At 50.4% G+C, this 21,009-nt stretch overlaps 1 protein-coding gene across 1 annotated transcript; it reads left to right on the top strand.

Moving 5' to 3' along the window:
* The first annotated feature begins 706 nt into the window (after positions 1-706).
* Positions 707-19,947, top strand: FSTL1 (follistatin-like 1). Its single transcript, XM_010567681.1, has 13 exons — positions 707-728; positions 3,408-3,461; positions 4,001-4,135; positions 4,297-4,400; positions 7,528-7,632; positions 8,893-9,022; positions 10,167-10,199; positions 11,790-11,920; positions 14,736-14,854; positions 15,667-15,779; positions 16,987-17,097; positions 18,812-18,909; positions 19,172-19,947. Exons 1-13 carry the CDS (start codon positions 707-709, stop codon positions 19,214-19,216), a joined length of 1,200 nt encoding a protein of 399 aa, XP_010565983.1. The 3' UTR covers positions 19,217-19,947.
* Positions 19,948-21,009: the final 1,062 nt, after the last annotated feature.

Genomic DNA, 21,009 nt, shown 5'->3' with positions numbered 1-21,009 from the left:
GAGGGTCAGTGTGGGGGAGGCTAAGGGGGGCTGGAGTCACGGCGGGGGGACTGGGGTGAGGGCTGTGAGCAGTAGTGGTGCTGAGACAAGAGGCTGAGCCAGAGGGGTGTTTCATGGGGCTCTGCAAAGGAATTGCAGCCTGGTTCCCTAAGGAAGCAAAGCTATGTCAGCAGGCTGTCTGTGCCCGCCTGTCTCTCGCCTCCAGTGAGTCTTGAATCTATCAGCCTGTTTCCGCCACAGCTGATAAAGCGGTGGAGGCCTCCGAGATAATGGGATCCAGCTGGTTTTTTGACTCTAGGTGACTGGCTTAATGAGAGGGGCCTGCAAAGACATCCCCCCCCCTCCTCCCCAGGAAGGAGTCCATACGCTGCCCTGTAACTAACTGACAGGCCGTGCAGAGAGCTGTTGGAAACTGGGCTTCATTAGTTCTGCTGCTCGCAGGACGGCTTTAGGATTTGGGGGAGGAGGAATCCTGAAGTTTTAATGGTGTATCCAGTGTAGACCTCATGCTGACACCCTTCAAATAGGATGTTGTTAACGCTGTCAAATGTGTCTGGTCACAGTGCCTTGGGGAATCCAGCACTGGTCCAGACTTTGCCTCACAAACATATTTTCTTTGCCTTTTTAACTAACTAGCTTGGGGGCAGCCTGTTTTCGGGCCTTCTGAGCTGCCAATCAACACCTTTGCTGGTCTGAGGCACAGGACATGTACTATGTGCCTCCCAGAGGTAAGGGAGAGGGAGCTCCTGAGGGGCGGGATGGCTCCAGAGGGTGCCAGTTTGGGACTGGGTAACACCAGACCTGAGGAACGGTGCAGCTGGGTCCTGGTGTAACCCTGCGCCAGTGGGTACAGCAAGCTCTGATGGCAGGTTTCCTTCCAGAGTAGAGGATAAGGATCATTCCACAGCCCACTGTGTCCTCCTAATAGCGGCGATGTCCTGGGAGGTAGGTTTTTATCAGGGAGCCGAACTGGGAATTGTGGTTCAATCCCCCCACACTGGGCTTATCTCCATCTTATCTTTGACAACTGAAAATCAAACCTTCCAAGTCAGACTTAAGGGTAATTTGCGTGGGGTTTCTTCCAGAGTCTGCAGATGTCCTGAGGCAATAGCCCTAGGGAAGAGAAATTGCAATGTTTGCCTGACCTATCTATTTATGGCAAACCCATCGTCAGGGGTGCCTGCTCGTTTCACGCTAATCTGCTCAGTTTACGCTGCTGCCAAATTTCCGCCCCGTCACACCAGCGCGTTAGAGGATCCAGGGAGCTGCCACAGGAATTAGGTCAGGTTTGCGGGGAGGGACGAGCGCTTTGCTTGTTAGTCACAAAGGAGAACAACGGGACAAATGTGCTGCCAGAGCCGGCCGCACAAATGGCGGGAGGTGACAGGCTGCCTGCCCATGCGTGCCCTCCAGCAAAACGTGCGTGCTGCCGAAGGAGCCGTTTTGCCTGGAAGCACGCTTGGATGATGGGATGAAATGCACAAGCCAAATGCTTTCTCAGTGCCATCGCTGTACAGGAGTTGCTAAGTTTTCCTGATCCCCCCCACCCCGAGCTGCTCTGTTGCCCAGCCCTCTCTTTGGATATCACAGCAGAACACAGTGCTTCTCCCTCCCAGCCCCATGATGGGAGAAAGGAGGTTTGGGAATCGGGAGACGTGGCTTCTCGTATTAGCTTTCTGCATTGTTGACCTAGCACTTCGTGTCTCCAGATCTTTCTGTGTTGAGGAGAAAACATTGCCAAGACAACAGCTGAACGAAGTGCTAGGTTTTGTGGCTGGATGTTGAGTTGGTTTAGAAATTGTGCAGGCAGCGCTGTTTACAGGTGGCACCTTGGCACGTTCAGAGACCCCTTATATCCCTACTTCTGTGTCAGTCATGGCAGGGAACAGGCAAAAGGGATGTGGATGGGAAGACACAGGAAGGACTGGCTGAAATACATAGCTGCAAAGCTGCATGGAGGGAGTCTATTGTGAGTTGTACTGGTTATATTTGAAAACTTCCTCCCAGCTTTTGCTGCTGCCTTCCCCGAGGCATGAGAATCTGTGCAAGCCTCACAATCCCAGACATCATTTTGGTGCCCTTCGGTTTTGCCTTATCTGTGTAGTACTCAAGTTTGTATAATACATGGGATTGCCTCCCAGAGGAGCTTTCAGTGCTACAGCTCTAGAGCACTTTGATTTCCTTGTACATCAGAGAGGGCAAAAATGCAAAGCCTTGATTTTACAGCAAACAGCACAGAGCATTATGTGAGGGGTCAAGTCATTTTATGGATTGCCACAAACTGATGCCAAAAGAGGAAAAAGACCTAGAGTCGCTACTGATAGCAGAAAAGCTTTTTAGTCGTGTCAGTAGGAGCAGGACAGCAGGTAGTATTTCTCCAGTGCAGCATGGGCTTCTGAGAAAAAGACTTTTGAGATCTCCAAGAGGAGATTTTGTATGGAAGGATGTGCAGAAAACAAAAAGCAATCTGAAGGGTTGTTTTCAAGCACATTAACTCCCCATCTCGCAGCAGGGCGGTCTCCCTGCTCATTTCCCAGAGCATGCGTAATGGCAGAAATCCCTGCTGCTCCCTTCGGGCAGTGGGGCACTGTGGACGTGCAGCTGCTTGCACAGCTCTTCTCTGCAGGTGGAAGCTTGTTCTTCCTTACGGAGGTGTTTTGTCGCTGAACTGTTAATGGTTTCAGCTTTCACAGGTTGGTTGGGAAAGTCCCTATTTCCACCAAGTTATACCAGGCAGTGGTGGCTCAGCAGGAGCCAAGGGAGGGAGCAGCCAAAGGAGAGCCTCAGCGAGCAGCTCCCTTGCAAAGCCAAGGAGCCACGATGCCTCTTTTCCTTCGTGCGTGCAGTCACACATATATCTTGCTGCAGACACCGCAGTGTTTTCATGTAGTCCCACCAGCGCAGAGCAGGCATGGAAGCTCGCAGGACCTCGGGACCCCGTGCAGACCCGGACATGGCACCGTGTGTTGATGTGTTGAGCCATGCCTGGTCCCGGACATGCAGACGCAGGCAGGGGCTCGGAAATGTTCCTGACATCTGTGCTTATGCTGTGTTGGGGGTCTGACTCCTCAGCGCCGGTTGCTGCTAGATAGGAGAAACAGCCCCTTCCCGCTGCCTAATTTTAGCTTTCCACCTTGAGGCCCCTCATTGCCGGTTGCCATGGTAATCCCTCAGCATCAGCGCTGCCACAGGCTTTCTCACCCGCGGATACCTTGGAAATGTCTCTTTTTCCTCCTTGTTCCCCAGGAAGCAACAGCTGAGGCAGAAGCAGTGCGTGTGGCTAGCTGCGCTGTCAGTTCAGGTCTTCTGCTTGGCACTTGCCCGTTCGCATGCAAGAACCCTTCATCCATGGGTTAACACTTCCTGGCCCCCCAAAAGCAGTGTGCGTTCCTGTCCCCATTCGGCAGACGGTCTGGGCTATGCGTACCTGATGCTGCCCGGCCACCCTGAGTTTCTGGCCCGTGAGCCGTGGTGAGCAGCTTTCTCTGTGTCTTTGCCCAAGAAGATGTCTGGGGAGGTCGTTGCCTCTGTGGAGGCCATGGGGTGAAGAATCAGGAGTGCCCCTGTGCTGTGGCAGATGCTCCGGAATCCAGGTGCTCCTGCCCTGGCTTTGTGCTCGCTGCTTTTACACCTTCCTGCTTGCTCTCCGGGCAGCAGAGGAGTAATTAAAAGCATTGCCCAAACAGAGAGAGCTTGGGCAACTTACCCAAGGCAGAAGAGAGGAACTGCCTTGTCACGGCTTGCAGTGTAAATGCCACCGTGCAGCAATTAATAACGAGTCTCTGCCCTTTCCCTTCCGCCTGCCTGAGCGCGCTGTGCACAGGGACAAGTGACACTTCCCAAGCCCACGGTGACAGAAAAGGCAATGACAGCTCACAGGGAGGAAGCAATGTAAAAACCGTGATGCCAGTCCACGAATCCTGAAATTAATTTAAGGGCAGTGACACTGAAACACTGTGGAGTCTTTTCTGTGTGTGACCTTGCATTTAAACTTTTGCAGTTCATGTTTTCAAGCTTTTACATGGTACGTGCGAGGACGAGCTCTTTAATATTGAAGTGGCAGCTGCCATCCACGCTTACTCGCATGACTCCGGCAGATGGAGCTTTATAAAGAGCAAACATAACACGGTCCAAGGTAAGATCAGAATATCTCTCACAAGAAACTAGTTCAGCTAGTAGCACCTGGGAGGTTGCCAGAGAACCAGGAGTGAAGATTATAAAGCCTCATTCACAGACCCCCACCGTACTCATCCATTCGTCCACCGCCATCTCCGTTACGCTCCCAGTTCCGCACAGGAGACTCGGGCATTTGCCGGGAAGGTGGCTGGGAGCAGCTAGAAAGAGCTCCCACCCTGCGGTATGCCGTGAACCACCTTAGAGCTGTGTGGCCGTACCAAGCGGTAGCGGTGGCAACTGCTAACTTCATCTGTGTGCAGGCTGGCGGAGGAAAATGTTTCTGGCTCTTGCAGGAGGTGAAGGCAGGATCTGCAGCAGCAGCTGCTATCACCTGGCAGAAGAGCACACCTCGACCTGCAAAGCAGCAGCAATGGGTCAGGTTGCAGATGCCGGGTAGGGTACATGTAGAGCGGTAGAGGTGATGTCTGGTAAAAGAAGGAGGTGAGAGTCTCGGGGATTTTGGGAGGGGGGCATACGAGTGGAAGGGGCTATGGTTTGTAGGTTGTAGGTGGAGAGAGTACAGTTTGTGGGGCGAGCATTACAAGAGTGGAGGGCACAGGGAGCTGAGTTACTGCTCTGGGAACTGGGGTGGACGCTGAGAGCTGCTTTTACTAAATAAAGGTGGAGCCAGCACCCAGCCTGGTAACTGCTGCCACGGCTGCTGCTGCCGGGAGGGAGGATGAGCATGCTGAGTCTGAGAAACCCTGTGCCAGAGTGAGAGGGCAGGCAGGCAGAGCAGCTCGATTCTTTTCTTTCTCTGGCAAACCCCCGGGGTGGAGACAGCCGTGCCGGGACGTGGCAACCAGCTCCGACCCACTGCCAGCCTAGGACAGCTTAAAACAACAAAAAGCAGCAACTGGCAAACCATATTGCTTTGATTAATAAGAAAAATCAGAGTAACGTGGCCCTCTAGCCTGGCAGGAGGCTGTTCTGGCGGTGTCACCCTGCCAGCATCCCCACCCCAGGTCCCAGTGGGAGAGCTGCGGGATGGCTCCCGGGCTCTGGCAGTACAGGGAGGGAGCTGTGGCCAGGACGGCCGCGTCACAGGCCTGGTTTCCAGCAAACTGTCGAGGGGAGAAGAGTCTTGCATCCCCAGCTCGTTCCCTGTGGACACCTGCCGAGGCCGGCTGTGGTTGTAGCAGTGCTGTAATTCTCAGGCCAGGAGACAAGAGCCAGGTTTGGCATCGGTGGGCGCAGCTGGGAGCTTGCTGCTGGTGGTCCTGCCTGGCCATGGGTAAGGAGAGGCAGAGTACTGCCATCTATTGCCAGGCACTTGGATTACAGACCTTGGTGGGTGGCAGTTCAAAGCTGTGTCTAGTTCTTTTTTGGTTTTTTCTGGTCTTTGGCTCAGTGAAGGGATGGGCATGTTGTTCCAAACCCTTTAAATGGATCAGCATTTGGGTATCTACAGTGTATTTTAGGTGTGTGAGTGCCCTAGTTAGACTCCAGCCTGGGAAAATTTGTTTTTTCTTTGTGCTTTTTGCAAAATGAGTTATTCTTCCTTTCCTGCCCTAAGTTGTGTGAGGTCGCTTTGTGCGGTGAAGCACTCACGTTGCTCCATCCCACACCAGAAGCGCCTAGATCATTTACCCCAGCCCTCCACCAGAAGGCAACTAAAGAGAGGTGGATGCGGCAGAAGGGGCAGAGTGTCTTTCATAGCTCAGAAATTATATGTGAAAGGAGGACGAAAGAGCAATGGGAGGACAGTCTCTTGACTGTCTTCATGGGGTGAGCAGGTCTGGGACACTGCACATTTCTGAGCTAAGACTGGTGTGTCTGAATATTATATTTTTATTTTACAGGATAAGCAGCAAGATAGGAACACTTGCAGAGAGTAAGGAAGGTGTTTGTCATTATGTGAACCTGGAGGGAATCCTGTAGTGCTTTGAAAAGACCTTCTTGGGCTTGATGACTGTGCAGTAGGCCGGCAGACAAAATATTCTGAAGACCAGGGCAAGGTCGTTCAGGAAATGATCTGACTGTCACTGTGGGCTGCTCAGTAAAGACAGCAACTCACTGTGAAACTGTGGTTTAAAAGCAAAACAAAAACCCCCAAATTAGGATAAAGAAGCAATAGGAGAAAAAAATGTGCTCAGCATTTGTTATTAAATGTATCAATAATGCTTGCTCCTCAGGCAAATTCTGCTCCTTTTTGATCACCTACTTTCAAAAGTATATAATGGAGGTACAAAGATACCACAAATGAGCAGAGGTTAAGAATAATACTCGGATGAGAAGGTAAAAAAACGCTTTGTATATTAGACAGAAGAGTCACAGCAGATGTGATTGACCTATCCCACTGGTTATTTTACATTCCTCAATATTCTGTCTCTGATACAAAACTGTTGAGGAAGCCAGTTGGCTAGCCTGAACCAGATACTTAACGTACAGGTGGAAAATGTTAGATGAAATGAGAGTCACAAAGGAAATTAATGACAAAGCAGGGAAATAAACCAGGGTGTCCCAACTCTGAACCCCTGGAAGTGTCTTCTCTTTTAAAAGCCTAAGGAAAAAAGGGATTAAACTGATAAAAGTAAATGCTGGTTTTATTGAAAACATGATTAACCTGTGGAAATCTTCCCTGCTAAGTGTCATCAGTTTGGGAACGCAGTGGGACTCAAAAAAAAGGATTTGACAGTTATGTGAACAACAAGAATACTTCTGATGACTTTGCCTAGGAGAAAACTTTAAAGCATATAAATTGTGCTGCAGGGCATAAGTCAACTGCTGGCTGTCAGGGACCAGAAGAAATTTTCTCAGAGAAGGTTGCTGTATAATTATTTATGACAGTGTTTCTTCCTTTGAAGTGTTTAATCTTGACCAGTGGAGGCAAGATAATGGGTCCTGTAGTTTTGTGAAGTTTTTTTTGTGACAGGGGCATTATCTGGTGCCCGATGGCAATTTTTTCTGCCTGTTTGGTATCACACCTTTCTCCAGGGTTATGTTCACCTTCTTCTTAAATGTTTCAAGCAAAGACGTTTCTGCTCCCTACCCTCCATGAAAAAAATTTTGAAGATGGCAGTCCTTGGCATGAGCGAATTATTCTTGCCATTCATGCTAGACTTTCTCTTGCTCACGTTTGCTCCAGTTGTCCTAGGTGATTGTCCGGGAATGACCTCAAGGAAGCCCTCTCTTGCTGGGGCTGTAGCCCTAGCTCTTGTGTCTGTTCCTGGTTATCATCTGAGCTGTCCATCTATTGCAGTCATGTCTCTCTTGTTCTATAATCTGTTCCTTACCACCTTGGTGCTCTTTGGTCCAGTCTACAAGTTAAATGTGTTATTTTTTAAAGCTGTTTTGCTGCTCTTCCTGGTAACTTGAAGTATTTTGTGTCTCTTTCTTTGTATCTTGCAGGAAGAGCCAAGGAGCAAATCCAAGATCTGTGCCAATGTTTTCTGTGGAGCTGGGCGGGAGTGTGCAGTGACTGAGAAGGGAGAGCCAACCTGCCTCTGCATTGAGGTATGAGGGCAGCACAGGTTCTGCATCAGGGACGGGTGTCACCACCATCACCCCCCGGCTGGGTTTTGGTCGCTGGAAGGATCTCATGACGGGATGAGGCTACGGCTGTTTTGGAGCAGCTGCAAATTCACACTGGCTCTTCAAACAGGAGGGCCTTTCCCAGTGTGGTGTGGGGGAAGAGCCCTGTAGGGTAGATATTGTCTGGGGCTTGCAGCTGTGCTGCTCGCACAACTGCCTAGGGTCTTCACACTCACAGGAGACTTGGCTGGAGGTCTTTTGTTGGGAAAGCCCAGTAGGGTATTGATATGCCGCTAGCTTTGGAGGGCACTCTAGGGAGCGGTCTGCGAGCTCCAAGAAAGCCTGCCCTCACTGGCATCTGGTTTGAGGAGGTTACAAGCACCCTACTAAAAATCAGCTTTTGTAAAATGGAAATAATTGTGGTAGAGTGCTGTGAGGATGAATAGCTCCATCCAGCAGGGAGCCAGAGATGATTAGAAGAGTCTTTCCCAGCTGTAGAGACACACTGCCTCCCTACTCTGCTCTGCCCTGCTTTCAAACCGTTCCTGCCTGGCTCCTGGGAATGGGCATGTGGCTCTTTGTTCCCACTTCCCTCAGAGCCTGCAGCTCTGACGTGGCCAGCCTGGGGACTGGAGAGTAAAATGCCCCGTTAACAGGAAGAGAGTCTGTCACTCTGGGTAGGCTTGGCCAGACTGAAAGGGATGGGAGAAGGAAGCCCACAGCCTGAACAGTGGCACCAGTGAACTCTCCCTCTGCTGTAGGCTGTGCTGTTTGCTTGTGGCTGATGGCTTATTCTGCATTCGGTTACAGAAAGGTGGAGCAGAGTCTACAAAAAGATGCAACAGAGCTGAGCAAGCAGAGGTGCACAGAACAGATTCACAGAAACACCTCCGGGCAGGCATGTCCATGGCACATACAGCAGCAGTTGCAGGATTACGCTCAGTATTTATGCTGGGCACTGATTTTCTCTGCTGGGCTCTGCTTTCGGGAAGGCTCCTGTTGTGGTGGTGGTGACAGAGGCTGGGATAAAGCAAAGCCTTTGAACCCACACCCACAGACTTCCCTGTGCAGGTTTTTCCGGGGTGACGATGGGTGGGTTCAGCCTGTTCCAAACACCTTTTGGGCCAAGGAGGCTGTGCCAAGGGCTTCTGTTGAGTTGGGCTGATGCTGGGACTCACCTGCCTCCCTCTAGCTGTCCCGAAGAGGCAGGTAAAATGCTGTCTTCTCTGGCTTCTCTCACAGCAATGCAAACCTCACAAGAGGCCTGTGTGCGGTAGCAATGGCAAGACGTACCTGAACCACTGTGAGTTGCACCGTGATGCCTGCCTCACTGGCTCCAAGATCCAGGTGGATTACGATGGCCACTGTAAAGGTAACCCCGGCGATGAGGGCCAGCTACACTGTAAGGGAGGGAGAGTCGGAAGCCGAGCATGATAACAAGGCAAGGCAGAGGCTTCACCAGCCAGGACCTTGTCCCACAGTAGCTGAGTGGGATAAACAGGGCAAGCCTGGGAACGGCAGCCAGGTTCAACCAAGAGTCCAGATCACCAGGCAAGTTTGTGGTGATGAAGTAGGCCTGAAGTCAAGCCACAAAATGAGGTCTGGTGACGGTAACCAGAATCGGGCACAGGCCAGTAATTGCCAGACAAGTCTGTAGTGATGCGGTCTATAGCAGGTCTGAGATCAAGGTGGGAAGACAGTCACCAGGTCAGGGCCTAGATCAACAGGGTCTATGGCAGGTATGGGAATGGTTGCGACAGAGCTGGAGACAGGCATACCTACAACGTAATCCCAGCCAAGGGCTAGGGGCCGAGACATCAGCTGAAACGGAGCCCCTGGGCTCATGGGTAGGGAGTGTGGATGGAGGCCCTCATTAGTGTACTCAGAACCCTGACACCTTGGCTGTGGTGGGATCTTGGAGCTATTGTCTCCCTGGGATGCTGGATGAGGGCACTCGGGACACAACTTCTTGCTCCTGCCTGCCTCTCTCTGAGCTCGTGGATTCAGCCAGGCAGGTGTCTCAGTCTACCTGCTGAGGAAAGGTCAGACTCTCAGGATAAACCCCCAAAGCCCATACTGCCATCCCTGTTCATGAGGGACCTCAAGAACTTCAGGAGCAAGGATTTTGTCTCAATGGTAGGGCTGTTTAACTCACCCCCACACCAGCCGCACAGTAAAAAAACCTGTTTCCTTATGTTCAGACAGAATTTCATGTGTATAAATATGTGCCCACTGCCTCTTGCCCTGTCACTGGACACCACGGTGAAGAGTCTGGCTCAGTCTTCTTCATTCCCTCCCATCAGATTTATAAACATTGATGAGATTGCCCCTGAGCCTTCTCTTCTTCAGGCTAAACAGTCCTCAGTCTCCCCTCGGGGCGACAGATGTTCCAGGCCCTCGTGTTTCTGAAGACTCCCAGGTTCCTCTGCTCTTGCCCAAGTGACACCCAGGGTGGGAAGAGGTTCGTATTGCCTCATGTTGCATCAGAAATGTCCTCTTCTGTCTTTCATTAACAGAAAAGAAGTCTGAGAATCCAGCTGCAAGTCCAGGTGAGTCCGTCTCCTTGCATGGCTGGGGCCTCTGTATGCATTTGGGAAAAGAGATGGGGAGGAAGGTCTGCTGGGGGAGTTGCACAGCTCTGTGTCAAAGTCATACCTCTGCACTGGCTGTAGCAGAGCCTGAGTTGATACATCAGCTGAAATGTGATTGCCCAGCTCTTTACTCCTGGGTAACCTTTCAGAGCTCATACATCTCCTGGGCTCTTCACTGTGCTGGGATGTCTCAGGGACTCTGAGCATGTACAAGGTGCAATGAAACCCAGTTTGCCCCTAGGGACACAAGCTGTGTTCATCACAGCCTGAGGGAAGAGACGCGCTTTTGCAGACTTCATTGGGGATCTAAGACACGATAACTGTGGAGCTATGTCCCTAACTCCACGAGCACTCTTTTGAAAGGAGACTTTGCTTCAGGAGTGATTAACTGATGGGTGCAGGGCAGAGAGACAGCACTATATAATGAAGGGCATTGTCTGGGGAGTCAGGAGGTGTAGCTGAACCACCTCTCCCATCAGCCAACAAGTCTCTTTGATTCTCTGTGCCTGGTTTCTTCCCTTATGCATTGCCTCGTGTACTTGGACTGGATTTTGGGGCCATGGCCCGTGCTTCATCAGGGGACCCTTTTCCCATCCATGGCCTCTAACTGCTGGAGCTGTATAATCATCAACTTCAGCTTCCCAGGACAGATGAGAGGAAACCCTCATACAGGCTTAAGGGAGAGGACCGTGTCAGGGCATGGCCACCACCTCAAAGCAGTTTCGGGGAAGTTCAACATTAAACATGCAGAATCCCTACGGCTTTTTATTTCATCTGTCTGTCTGGTCGTGACTGTAGTCACTGGATTCGGAAGGAGATCCTTGGTGTGTGTAGGCAACACAAATGCACACTGACTCCCCTTCTGGCTTGATTGACCTCTGTCTGGGTGGGTGTGACGACTCACAGAAGCGAGAACATCTAGGGTTTCAGTTCTGCTTCTAAATACGTTGTTCAGTATTAGCACACAAGGTGATGCCCACCTAGAGAAACCTGTGACTATGGAGAGCGCTGTGAACAAGCCCAACTTAATGCCCTCTCGTTTCCAATCAGAGTGGGCAAGTCGAAATCTCCTGAGATAGTAGGCTCTAAAATTCAAGTCTTGGGGACAGCGGCTTGCTCAGTCTAGTCTTTGCCCTTGCACAGGATGGAAGTTTTGGTACTTGACATCGGGAAGCCTGGGAACACTGTCCAGGGCCAGTCAGTCACCTTCCTCCCTCAATCTGGAGACTCTTCACACCAAGACGAGTCAGCCCCGGGTTGTTATTCCGCAAGCTTTGAGGACTGGAAGGCAGAAGGTGTTTGGCAGGGGTGTCATTTTCTGGCTTTGCCACACGGTGTCACCCACAGCCCATCTGCCGTTTAGCACATGGCGCCCCTGCTTTGATCTGGCCCTGGAGCATCTCCAAGGACCAAGGACAGAGGGGCCTGCAACCTGCCATCAGGGCTGGTGCGCTGGCTTTTATTTCCAGTCGTTTCTCTGTGGTCTCCCTGCCAACTTCATTTCTCTCATCCTTGCTTTTTCTTCCGCTACACCTTCTCCCATGACAGTCGTCTGCTATCAGTCGGACAGGGACGAACTTCGTCGCCGTGTCATCCAGTGGCTGGAAGCTGAGATTATCCCAGATGGCTGGTTTTCCAAGGGCAGCAACTACAGCGAAGTCCTGGACAAGTATTTCAAGGCAAGTAGAGCAGTGCCTGCCTCGGAGGCCAGAGAACATTTCTTGCCCTGTCACTGCAAAGCAGCTTCCATGTCTCCAGCCAGGAGGCTCCAGTGTGTGATGGGCCTGTGAAGCAGGGGGCCAGAAAGCTCTGGTATGTCCTACAGTATGATGTGTTACAGGCTGCCTGCAGCAGCTGCTGACAGAGCCACTGACATGGCTATGGGACAGCCCAGAACTGGAGCATCCCTGTGGATCTGACCTGCCCTGGGAAAAAGGAGGAGGGCAGGCCAGGTGTGCCTGTGGCAGGGGAGAGGAGAACTGATCTCAGGGCACAAAAGATAGCCAGAGGAGAAAAGATGGGTGAAAGTGCTGGAAATGGAAGTAGAAGGAGCAGGAAGCCAGGGCAGAGGCTGCTGATTCTTTGTTCCAGACGGTCCCAAGGCCATGTTGAGGTGGGGATAGGGGACACTTGGGGGCTTCAAGCGGAATATTTGCTTGCAAGTAGTGAGTATGACCTAGTTGTGGCCAAGAGCTGGCGGTTCCCTAGTGCTCTGCAGAGAGAGAGGAGCCAACCGTGTGTGTCAGGCCCTGCAATAATCCCGTTCGTCTTCCCTCCTCCCTGTCAGTCTGTCCCTCAGCCCATCCCCACCTCCTTTTGTAACCAGCAGATCACACGCTTCTCCCATGCTCCTGCCACATGCACTGCTTCGTCCCTCCCCCTCACGCCCAGCTCCTGATAAAGACTTCAAAGCATTCAGGGTGGAGCTGGAGGAGCAGGTGGGGAAAGGGGGAGAGTGTTTAAATCATAAGCTGTCGACAGCAAGAGATTAATGGTGCCTGACAGGAGTTAGCGCTGCAAGCAAATTTGCCATGGCAATGGCACCCCCTGGTGAGACAGAGGAGCTGGTCCCTGCGCTCCAGAGAGCATCTTTGCCTTTGTAGCCATTAATGCTGCTCCGTCTGTGGAAACCCACTTGTGGCCTACTGCCTCAGGCACCCCCGCTGGCACCCGAAAGCTGCAGCATCCTGCAGAGTAGAGCTGCTCAGTCCCTCCTCCTGCAAACATGCTGTCCCCAGCCGCCTTCACGGAGAGCCTCCCCAGACCATGGGCTTCACTGAAACACATGAGCCAGCCACGGTCTTTCTCCACCGCCACGGCACAGCCTGGTCACCCCTGCCAGCCCCATGCCTGTTGGGGCGGTGGTGAAATCCCGTGGCCGCAGCTCAGAGGCAGACAGCTTCATGTTCTCTTTACTGTCCCTCTTTTTCTGGAGCACTGATCCCAGGCACAAGTGGGTGAAAGTTTCCATGACAAAGCTGTACCTTTTCTCAGACCAAAGGGGGAATTTCCTTCTCTGTCAGGTGGTAATCCACCATATCAACAATCCTTAAAGCTTTGAAATACTTTTAAAGCAGAATTCAGAGCTTGGAATAACTTGGGACAAATCCAAGCAAAGCAAACTAAATTGGGTTCAAACACACACTAATGTGTGTCACCAGTGAGGGTCCACTGTCACTGGAGGAATTCTGCTGTGCCCAGTCCCGGGGCTCTGCACGCCTGCCCTGCAAATGGCCTGATTCCTGCCCTGCAGGTAATAAACACTGGAGACAAAGATGACATGAAGCTTTTCCCTTTTCTCCTTGATGGGGAGGTTTGTAGATGCGTCATTAAGCTGTTTCCCTCCTGGAAGCCGGACTTGTGTGGATCACTGGGATGTGGGTTGTACATCAGGCAGGCCATGACCTTGAAGGACATTATTTCAAGAGGAGTGAGGCTGGTAGTGGGAAGCTTCTCTGTTTTGGAGGGTCTCTGGGGAAACATGTAAATGCAGACCATAGCATTGAAAGGCAAGAAAACTAACTGAACTGAGTCTGGGTCATTAAGGGAATGGCGGCCACTTTCACAAGAAATAGCGGGACAAGAGGTTTCAAAGTCTAGTAGAAGTTGAAACATGTTAGTGGAGCAGTTATATGCAGGCTACAGCACACAGAGTAATTTTCCTAGCCCTACAGGTTTCTCCTGAACCACATAGAGGTAAAAACAGGCAGTGTCTCTTCCAGCATTCCTGGAAGCACGCGCAAGGAGACACAGTGACCTGCCCCAAGTCACACAGCAAGAATTAGCCAGCAGCAGTCTGTGTGCAGAATTCATTTTCCCCTCACTGCAATGCAGCTGTCTCTGAGGGGGCCCAGCAGTTCCTGCTGAGTGCCCAGCGCTGTGATATGACATCTCCAAACAGGAGAGCAAAATGCAATTACTTCTTTGGGAGTACAGCCAGGATTCGGGGCTAAAAATTCTGCTTTTCAGTGCCAGGAGTCCTGTCAAGACCTTAAGAAGTTGGTGGCAATGCGTTGTGCTGTTGCATTAAATTGTTCCTTCTTTGGGATCAGCAGAAAATTGCTTCCTGTGATTTTCCCTTTTGTCACTGTCACAGTCTAGGCACAGCTTTGGATTTGCACATATTGGAAAGCTGACACCTCCTTGAATGCAACTGGTCTGCTTTAAGGCAGGAGGTATATAAGAAGGCTAAGAGCTGGCTGGAACAAAGAGAAGAAATGGGGTTAGAGCCATAAATCAAGCAGCAGGAGGTGAATGAGAGGCAGTGTAGCTTATCAGTGAGAACAAAGCTAGGATCGTGTCTCCCAGTTTTGATGCTAGTATGAATATGTTGCTGCTTTTCTCTGAGCCTCTGTCCTTCGTGCAAAACAGGGATGATGCAACCTGTTTCACTGAAGCTTCAAACATGCTAAGTACATATGGAAGGGGGAGAAGGAAGGGCTACCCTGAACCGATAAATCAGACCCTCTCACATCCTCCCATCTTCCCCTATAGAGCTTTGACGATGGTGATTCTCGCTTGGACTCCACTGAATTCCTGAAGTTTGTGGAGCAGAATGAGACTGCTGTCAACATCACCACCTACATGGACCAGGAGACCAACAAGCTGCTCAGGTGGGCAGTGGACAGGATGCCAGAAGGAGGGCCCGGGGGCCAGATGTGGTAGAAGGGGGCATGAAAATCCACTCATGGAAAATATCAGTTAGGGCTTGCACTGACAAAGATAACTGTGCATGAAGTGGCTTCTCACTTAGTTAAATAATTAATCTCACTTAATTAATAGGTGTGAATACGGGCAGAAGGAGCAGTCCCACCCCTACCCTTCACGTTAGCCATGTATTCCAACCTTCTTTTGCTTTATATCTTACAGGTGTGCAGCCAGAAGGTGAGTTGGGTGACAGAAAATTTGTTGTCTTTTTTATTTCCTAATAAATCAGATTTCCAGTGGACCTTACTCACCTTTTGCCTGATAGCTAGATCCAGTGCAAGGAAGATGGTAGGAAAACACAGCTCATGGGCAGCCTGCAGTTAGAGCTCGTGCAAGCATCGCATAAAAACATAGTTTGAGAGGTTTCCCTTTTTCTGTGTGTCTGCCACTGTGTGAAACAATGAGGAGAACAGGCTGCTTGTGGTTAGCTGTGCTTGCATCTCTACCTGTGTGACAGCATGTAGATGTCAACAGGGTCCTATTCCTGCGGTTCCGAATATCCCCCCATTTCCTGGCCCTTTGCCAGACAGGGAGTATTTTGTGACTGTTTTTCTTTTGTCTGTATCCATTGAGGTTTCCGTACAGAAGCCATTTCTGCCAGGCATCTCAGAACCTTACGAGTTATTACTGGTTTTACTCATCTGTGCTCTGAAGCCAATAGAGCAGGAACCAGCCTAGTACAGCCCCGTACAGAACATGCCACTGTGTTTCCTTTCAGGGGACTCTGCGTAGATGCCCTCATCGAGCTGTCAGATGAAAATGCTGACTGGAAGCTCAGCTTCAGTGAATTTCTCAAGTGCCTCAGCCCATCCTTCAACCCACCAGAGAAAAGTAGGAACTCCTTACTTGTATTGGGGAACCAGAGGGGTCCTGGGAAGGGAGGAAAGAAAAGAGACCAGCTTTGGGCCAGACATCGGATGCTGTAACTCCACTCCCAGAGATAATGTTGATATACGCTACCTCCCATCTGACAGCACCCCTTGTCCCTGCATTGTCAGAAGTACTGCTTTTTCTGTCCCAGAGCTCCCACAGCTCTTGTGATGAAAAACATTTGGATCTGAGAAGCAAGGGCGTAGGTTAAATGGATATGGTATGCTTGGAAGGTCAAGGCATGTATTTAGCAGTGTGGAGATAAATCATGTGAGGAGTTCATGTCTAGATAACTTAGGAAAGTCAGACCAGACCAAAGTCCTGCTATGCTTTGCCTTTCACACAGAGACCCTCCCTGATGAACATCTCAAAGTTCACTATCCTTCCAAATCCTGCTTAGCGCTACAGTTCACGTGGAAGCAGCTTAGTGTTCTGCTGATCAGGCGTGCCTAGCTATTCATCTAATTGTCTCCTCAGGGGCTGCCGGTCCAAAGGTGCCAGATTTACATCCCACTGCGGTGGCACCAAGGAGCAGACAGAGGCTATGCTTCGTAGGGAATATTAAGGTGAACTCTCTGCTGCCTGTTTTAGTGGGAAGCGAGGGATGCTGCACCTCCCCTGGAAAACACGATCAGCTGGTTTTCACTTAACACCATACAGGCCCTTGAATGCTCTGGGGGCCTCGACTTAAACATACAATAGAGCTTTGAGGAGAAATGTGAGCTGAAATGAGAAACCTTTTTTTTTCCTTTCTTTCTTAGGGCTACGGCAAACACACAAATCATTTCCCCAACTTCTCCCCACCCGGAAGAGCAATTGTTTCAGAGTAACCAAAACTTTCACTTTGGGGGTTCTCTTCTATGTATAACAGATTAGGAAATACAAACAAATCCAATATTGAGATTTCATTTGGTATTGAGAAATTGAAATGTGTTCTTCTGAGGAAGCAAAATGAAGTGTTTGACTTTCTCAAATTATGTTTTGGCTGAGTTCACACACCAAATTCAGCATGAATGTTTTAGTCATTATGAAACTTCTGGTGGTTAGGGGAAGGAAGGCCTCCCCCAAAACTGTGTACCTCTTCTCTCTCTCAAGGCTTCTCCAAAGTATGTTGTCTTTAGTCTGCTCGCTATCTCACAACCACTGCCCTTGTTTTGTGCCTCTTTAGAGTGTGCCCTGGAAGATGAAACCTATGAGGATGGAGCAGAGACCCAGGTGGAGTGCAACCGCTGCGTCTGTGCCTGTGGGAACTGGGTGTGCACTGCAATGACATGCGAGGGTCTGTATGCTCTCTAGGCAATTACTGTACTTGGTTTTGTACAAAAAGGGGTTTTGCTTTTTATCTTTCGAGGGCACTAGCTATCCAGATTTCTTCTCTCTCCAGCTTTTCCTCAGCTTCTCTATGGGTGGCTTCTGCATCACCCTCCCTGTGCTCCGTGTTGGCCAAACCCAAGCTGGTTCTGTTCTAGAGGCCAGAAAATGTGTAACTGGGTTGGAGGCAATGCTGCTGGGGTTTGTAGTTTGGATTGGTGTCATGAAAATTCAGCACCAAATCTTTCAGGCCAGAGCTACTCTGCATCCAGCTGGCTTGGGGCATGCACAGGCCGAACAGGTCACTGTCTGCAACCATACATGTAGGTGTAAGCAAGTCAGCTTTCCTGTATGTGTGTCAGTATCCTCACTGTATCTGTGTTTATGGTATCTGTAAAGCAGGAGCTAGGGTCCTGCCTTGCCCCCCAGGGGAGATAGGAGACTTCATCCAGTAATGCCAAGAAAGCACTTTAGCTTCTTGCCATAAAAACTGTAGAAGAAAATAATGATGATGGAGATGAAGGGAGGTGGTGTTCATAGTAAGGCAGGCTTGTTAGTCTGTCTGTTCTGCCTTTGGAAGGCCTTTCTTCAACTTTCACAGCCATGTTACAATTGTGAGAAGTCACGGTGGGGTCGTCAACATCGGCTCTCCGTTTTGCCTTCTCACAGACGGTCCAGGGCCAGTGTAAAGCCAGCTTTCCCCTGCCTTGGGAAATGTACGAGTCCTTTTCAAGGAGCCATGTCCACTCTCCCAGCACTGCGCTGCATTTTACTGGCCTTCTTCCCTAGAAACCAGGCCTTTGCTTGAGCTTTGTTTTCAGTGGTGTGCAGGAGCTGTCAGCACTACATTAGTTCAGATCTATAGCCAGTAGTTTGGGCAGAGGAGAGAGGGGAACGGCAAGAGGTACGTACAGAGTTTTTTACATTTATCTGGCCTTCTGCAGCAGAGGTTTTGGGATCACCTCAGACCAGACTTGGCTGTGGCAGCCGAAACTCACCTCAGAAAAGATAACTGTAATACTGATAGAGCTGCCAGAGGAGCTGTGAGTAGGTCTCAGAGGTTAAGCAACCAAATGAGAGGCTCTTTTTGTTGCCTCCCCAGAAACAACCTTCAAAGTTGCTATGCAACACCCGGTCTTGCTGTCTACTTTGTTCCCTGCATCCATGGCAGAAGCATGCAATGGGACAATTCCTTGACTTTCTGCCCATGTCTGAGCAGCAGAGGGGTTAGAGGCTATTGTTAGAGGGATAATGAAACCAAAGACTCAGATCAGATACATCAGCAAGCTGCATCTCCACTGAGCTAAATTACCTCTTCATTAGGCGTCAGTTATTGTACTTGGATAGCACTGAGCTTCCATTTGTTCCCTACAAGAGGCCAAGATGTTTGAACTAATTATAGGTGCTTCTTTTAAATAATATGCAGCCTCTGCCATGTGGTTTTATTATTTATCACATGGGAGGGAGAGATGGGGACAGACTGGATACACAGGTTCTGAAGTCCCAGGCAGCCACAAGGCCCATTCTCCTTCTAGGAAGCCAACCCACACCTTCCTCCAGCAAAGTCTTCCTAAGCTTGAGGTGTGCTGTCGCCGACCTGCCTCTTTTTGTTCTACGTGGTTCAGCCTCTGAAATTTGCATCCCTTATTTGCGATAACACTGAACTCCCTTTCTGTTTGCAGGGAAGAATGAGAAGGTGCCTGCTCAGAGACAGCGACCTGATCAAGACTTGACTGAGGAGGAGCTGGCTAGATACGTTCAGGAACTGCAGAAGCATCAGGTTAGCTTGAGGCTGGGAAGGTCTGCTTGCACTAAGCGTCTCCTTGCTTAGAGGGTTCCCTCTGCTTCTGTCACTTGGAGACTTCTGGTGGAAGGGGGAGCACAGTAAAGGGGGATCTCTGTTGCCTGTGGGGACAAATACAGGTGTGAGGCTTTGAGGTGTAAGCCAGTGTCGGCGCTGCTTGTGGATGAACCAAAGCTTTCAGGGCACTGCCAGCTCCTGCGTCAGTGCGGAGCTTCACTTTTGTACTCTCTTTCTCCAGGAGACGGCCGAGAAGACCAAGAGAATGAGCACCAAGGAGATGTAAGGGGCCTCCACACTGGAGGAGCCCAGGAGGATGGGCCCAACCTGCCACCCTGTCCTCCAGTGCTGATCTCAGTATGCACAAGTGTCTGCTACAGTTGCCCAGTCACAGATATTTACATTGTATAGCGATGGGTTATTTGTTTTGTAATACACAGAGAATGGGGCCAGGAAAGGGGAGCAGAGCCCACCTGTTCAGGGAGCTTTACTGCTGGGGCCTTGGAAGGCTGGGAGGGACTTAGAGCAGCCTCTGGGACCCTTTCCCAGGGCAGACAGCTGCTCCCTCCAAGAGCTAACAGGGTTTTCTTGTTCCCCTGGATCTGGGGAAAGGACGGAGGTCAGTGCTGGATAGAAAAGGGGGTCTTCAATCAATACAATTGTCGGCACCGGCCTTGGCTGCAGAAATACAGGCCCGGCAGTTTTGTGGCTGAGCACGTGTGCTGCAGGGCATCATTAGCCAAGGACCTTGCCCTGCTTACCCTCCCCTTTGGTTCAGGCTCCTCAAAGTTGGTCAGCCTGGTGTGACACCTGGAAGTCGTGGTGCCATGCTGCTGGCATGAGTCCAGCACGTTCCTCCTTGCTTTCCACCGGACTGTCCCCAGCAGCTCCTCCAGTACATTGTGGGCTCCAACACAACATGGTTCCTTTTGACCTCATCTCACTCTTACTCTCCCTGCCCCCTCCTTAGAGGTGCTAGCATATTCTTTTCTTATCACATTCACATGCTGACTCCCCCTCTTGTTTTGTTTTTTTTTTTTTTATTACTTTATTTCCTATGGTAGTAATTCAGCTTTTGTATGTTTCGTAGCTCTAGATCTTTCAAGAAAACCCAGCCTGTGGGTTTTTGTTATTGACAGTGCTGTAATGCCCATGCACAGTTTGTATCGCACTGCGCTCGGCCACCGCAAACACCACAAGCAATTTGTGAGCCCTGCGCTACAGGGTATTTCTCAACTGGGGATAGCAGTGTCCCTCATGGGAAGAAGAGACAGGGCTGGATGTAATTAGTTTCACCAGGCACAGATTGACACTGCAGCTCTCTAGCTCTTGCTCCCTTAGCTAGCGTTGACCATGTGCTCAAAGTCCGTGCTCATGCCTCTCTAAATTTCCCAGAGGGGAGTGCCAAGTAGTCCAGAGACAGAGGGACCAGGCAATCCCATTAGCAGGGTATCTTAAAAGGCTTAACTACGTAAAAAACTGTTTAGTTGGAGTCAGGGCTGTTAGCCATCATCTTGGGCTTTCCATCTCCCTCTGGGGTAAGGCAGCAGCATTATTCTTTGATTCCAGGTCTGAGTTTGGAGTCAGGGCTGGAAGCCTCATTACTGACGCATTTCATGATGTCTTTGATCAGACTGTCTTTTACCAACCTCGCATCCCTTCACGGGTCATTTTTGTCTGACCCCTTTCTCAGAGCATTGGTCCTAGATATAAATGAAATGCTGTTCTGTTGACAATCACCTCTGTAGCCTCCAGCCGAGCTGATTTTCTCCTGCAGTTGTCAAATGTACTTCATACGCTCACAGGCCTGAACCTCCAGCTTCCGCGTTCCCTTTACGCCCCTGCTGTGCATCCCAAGCAGTTGCATGTACCCTGAGATGACTGCTTGTGACTTCCATCTTCCTGTTTGTGAGCAACTTCAGCAGTTGTTGCCAGGTGTCTTGCAGTCCCTAGTGCTTACTCAAGCAAAACTCCACATGCATCTGCAAAAGAATGTTCTGCTTGAGTGAAGATCAGCAGGACTTTTGTCCCAACCTTCCCCTTTTTGCACAGTGCTTTCCTTGGAGAGGAAGAATGAGC

The sequence above is a fragment of the Haliaeetus leucocephalus genome, unplaced genomic scaffold, assembly GCF_000737465.1.
Source record: "Haliaeetus leucocephalus isolate CR32 unplaced genomic scaffold, Haliaeetus_leucocephalus-4.0 Scaffold228, whole genome shotgun sequence".
Taxonomy (NCBI): domain Eukaryota; kingdom Metazoa; phylum Chordata; class Aves; order Accipitriformes; family Accipitridae; genus Haliaeetus; species Haliaeetus leucocephalus.
The sequence above is the reverse complement of the archived record's forward strand: the minus strand, read 5'-3'. Positions and strand labels throughout refer to the sequence as shown.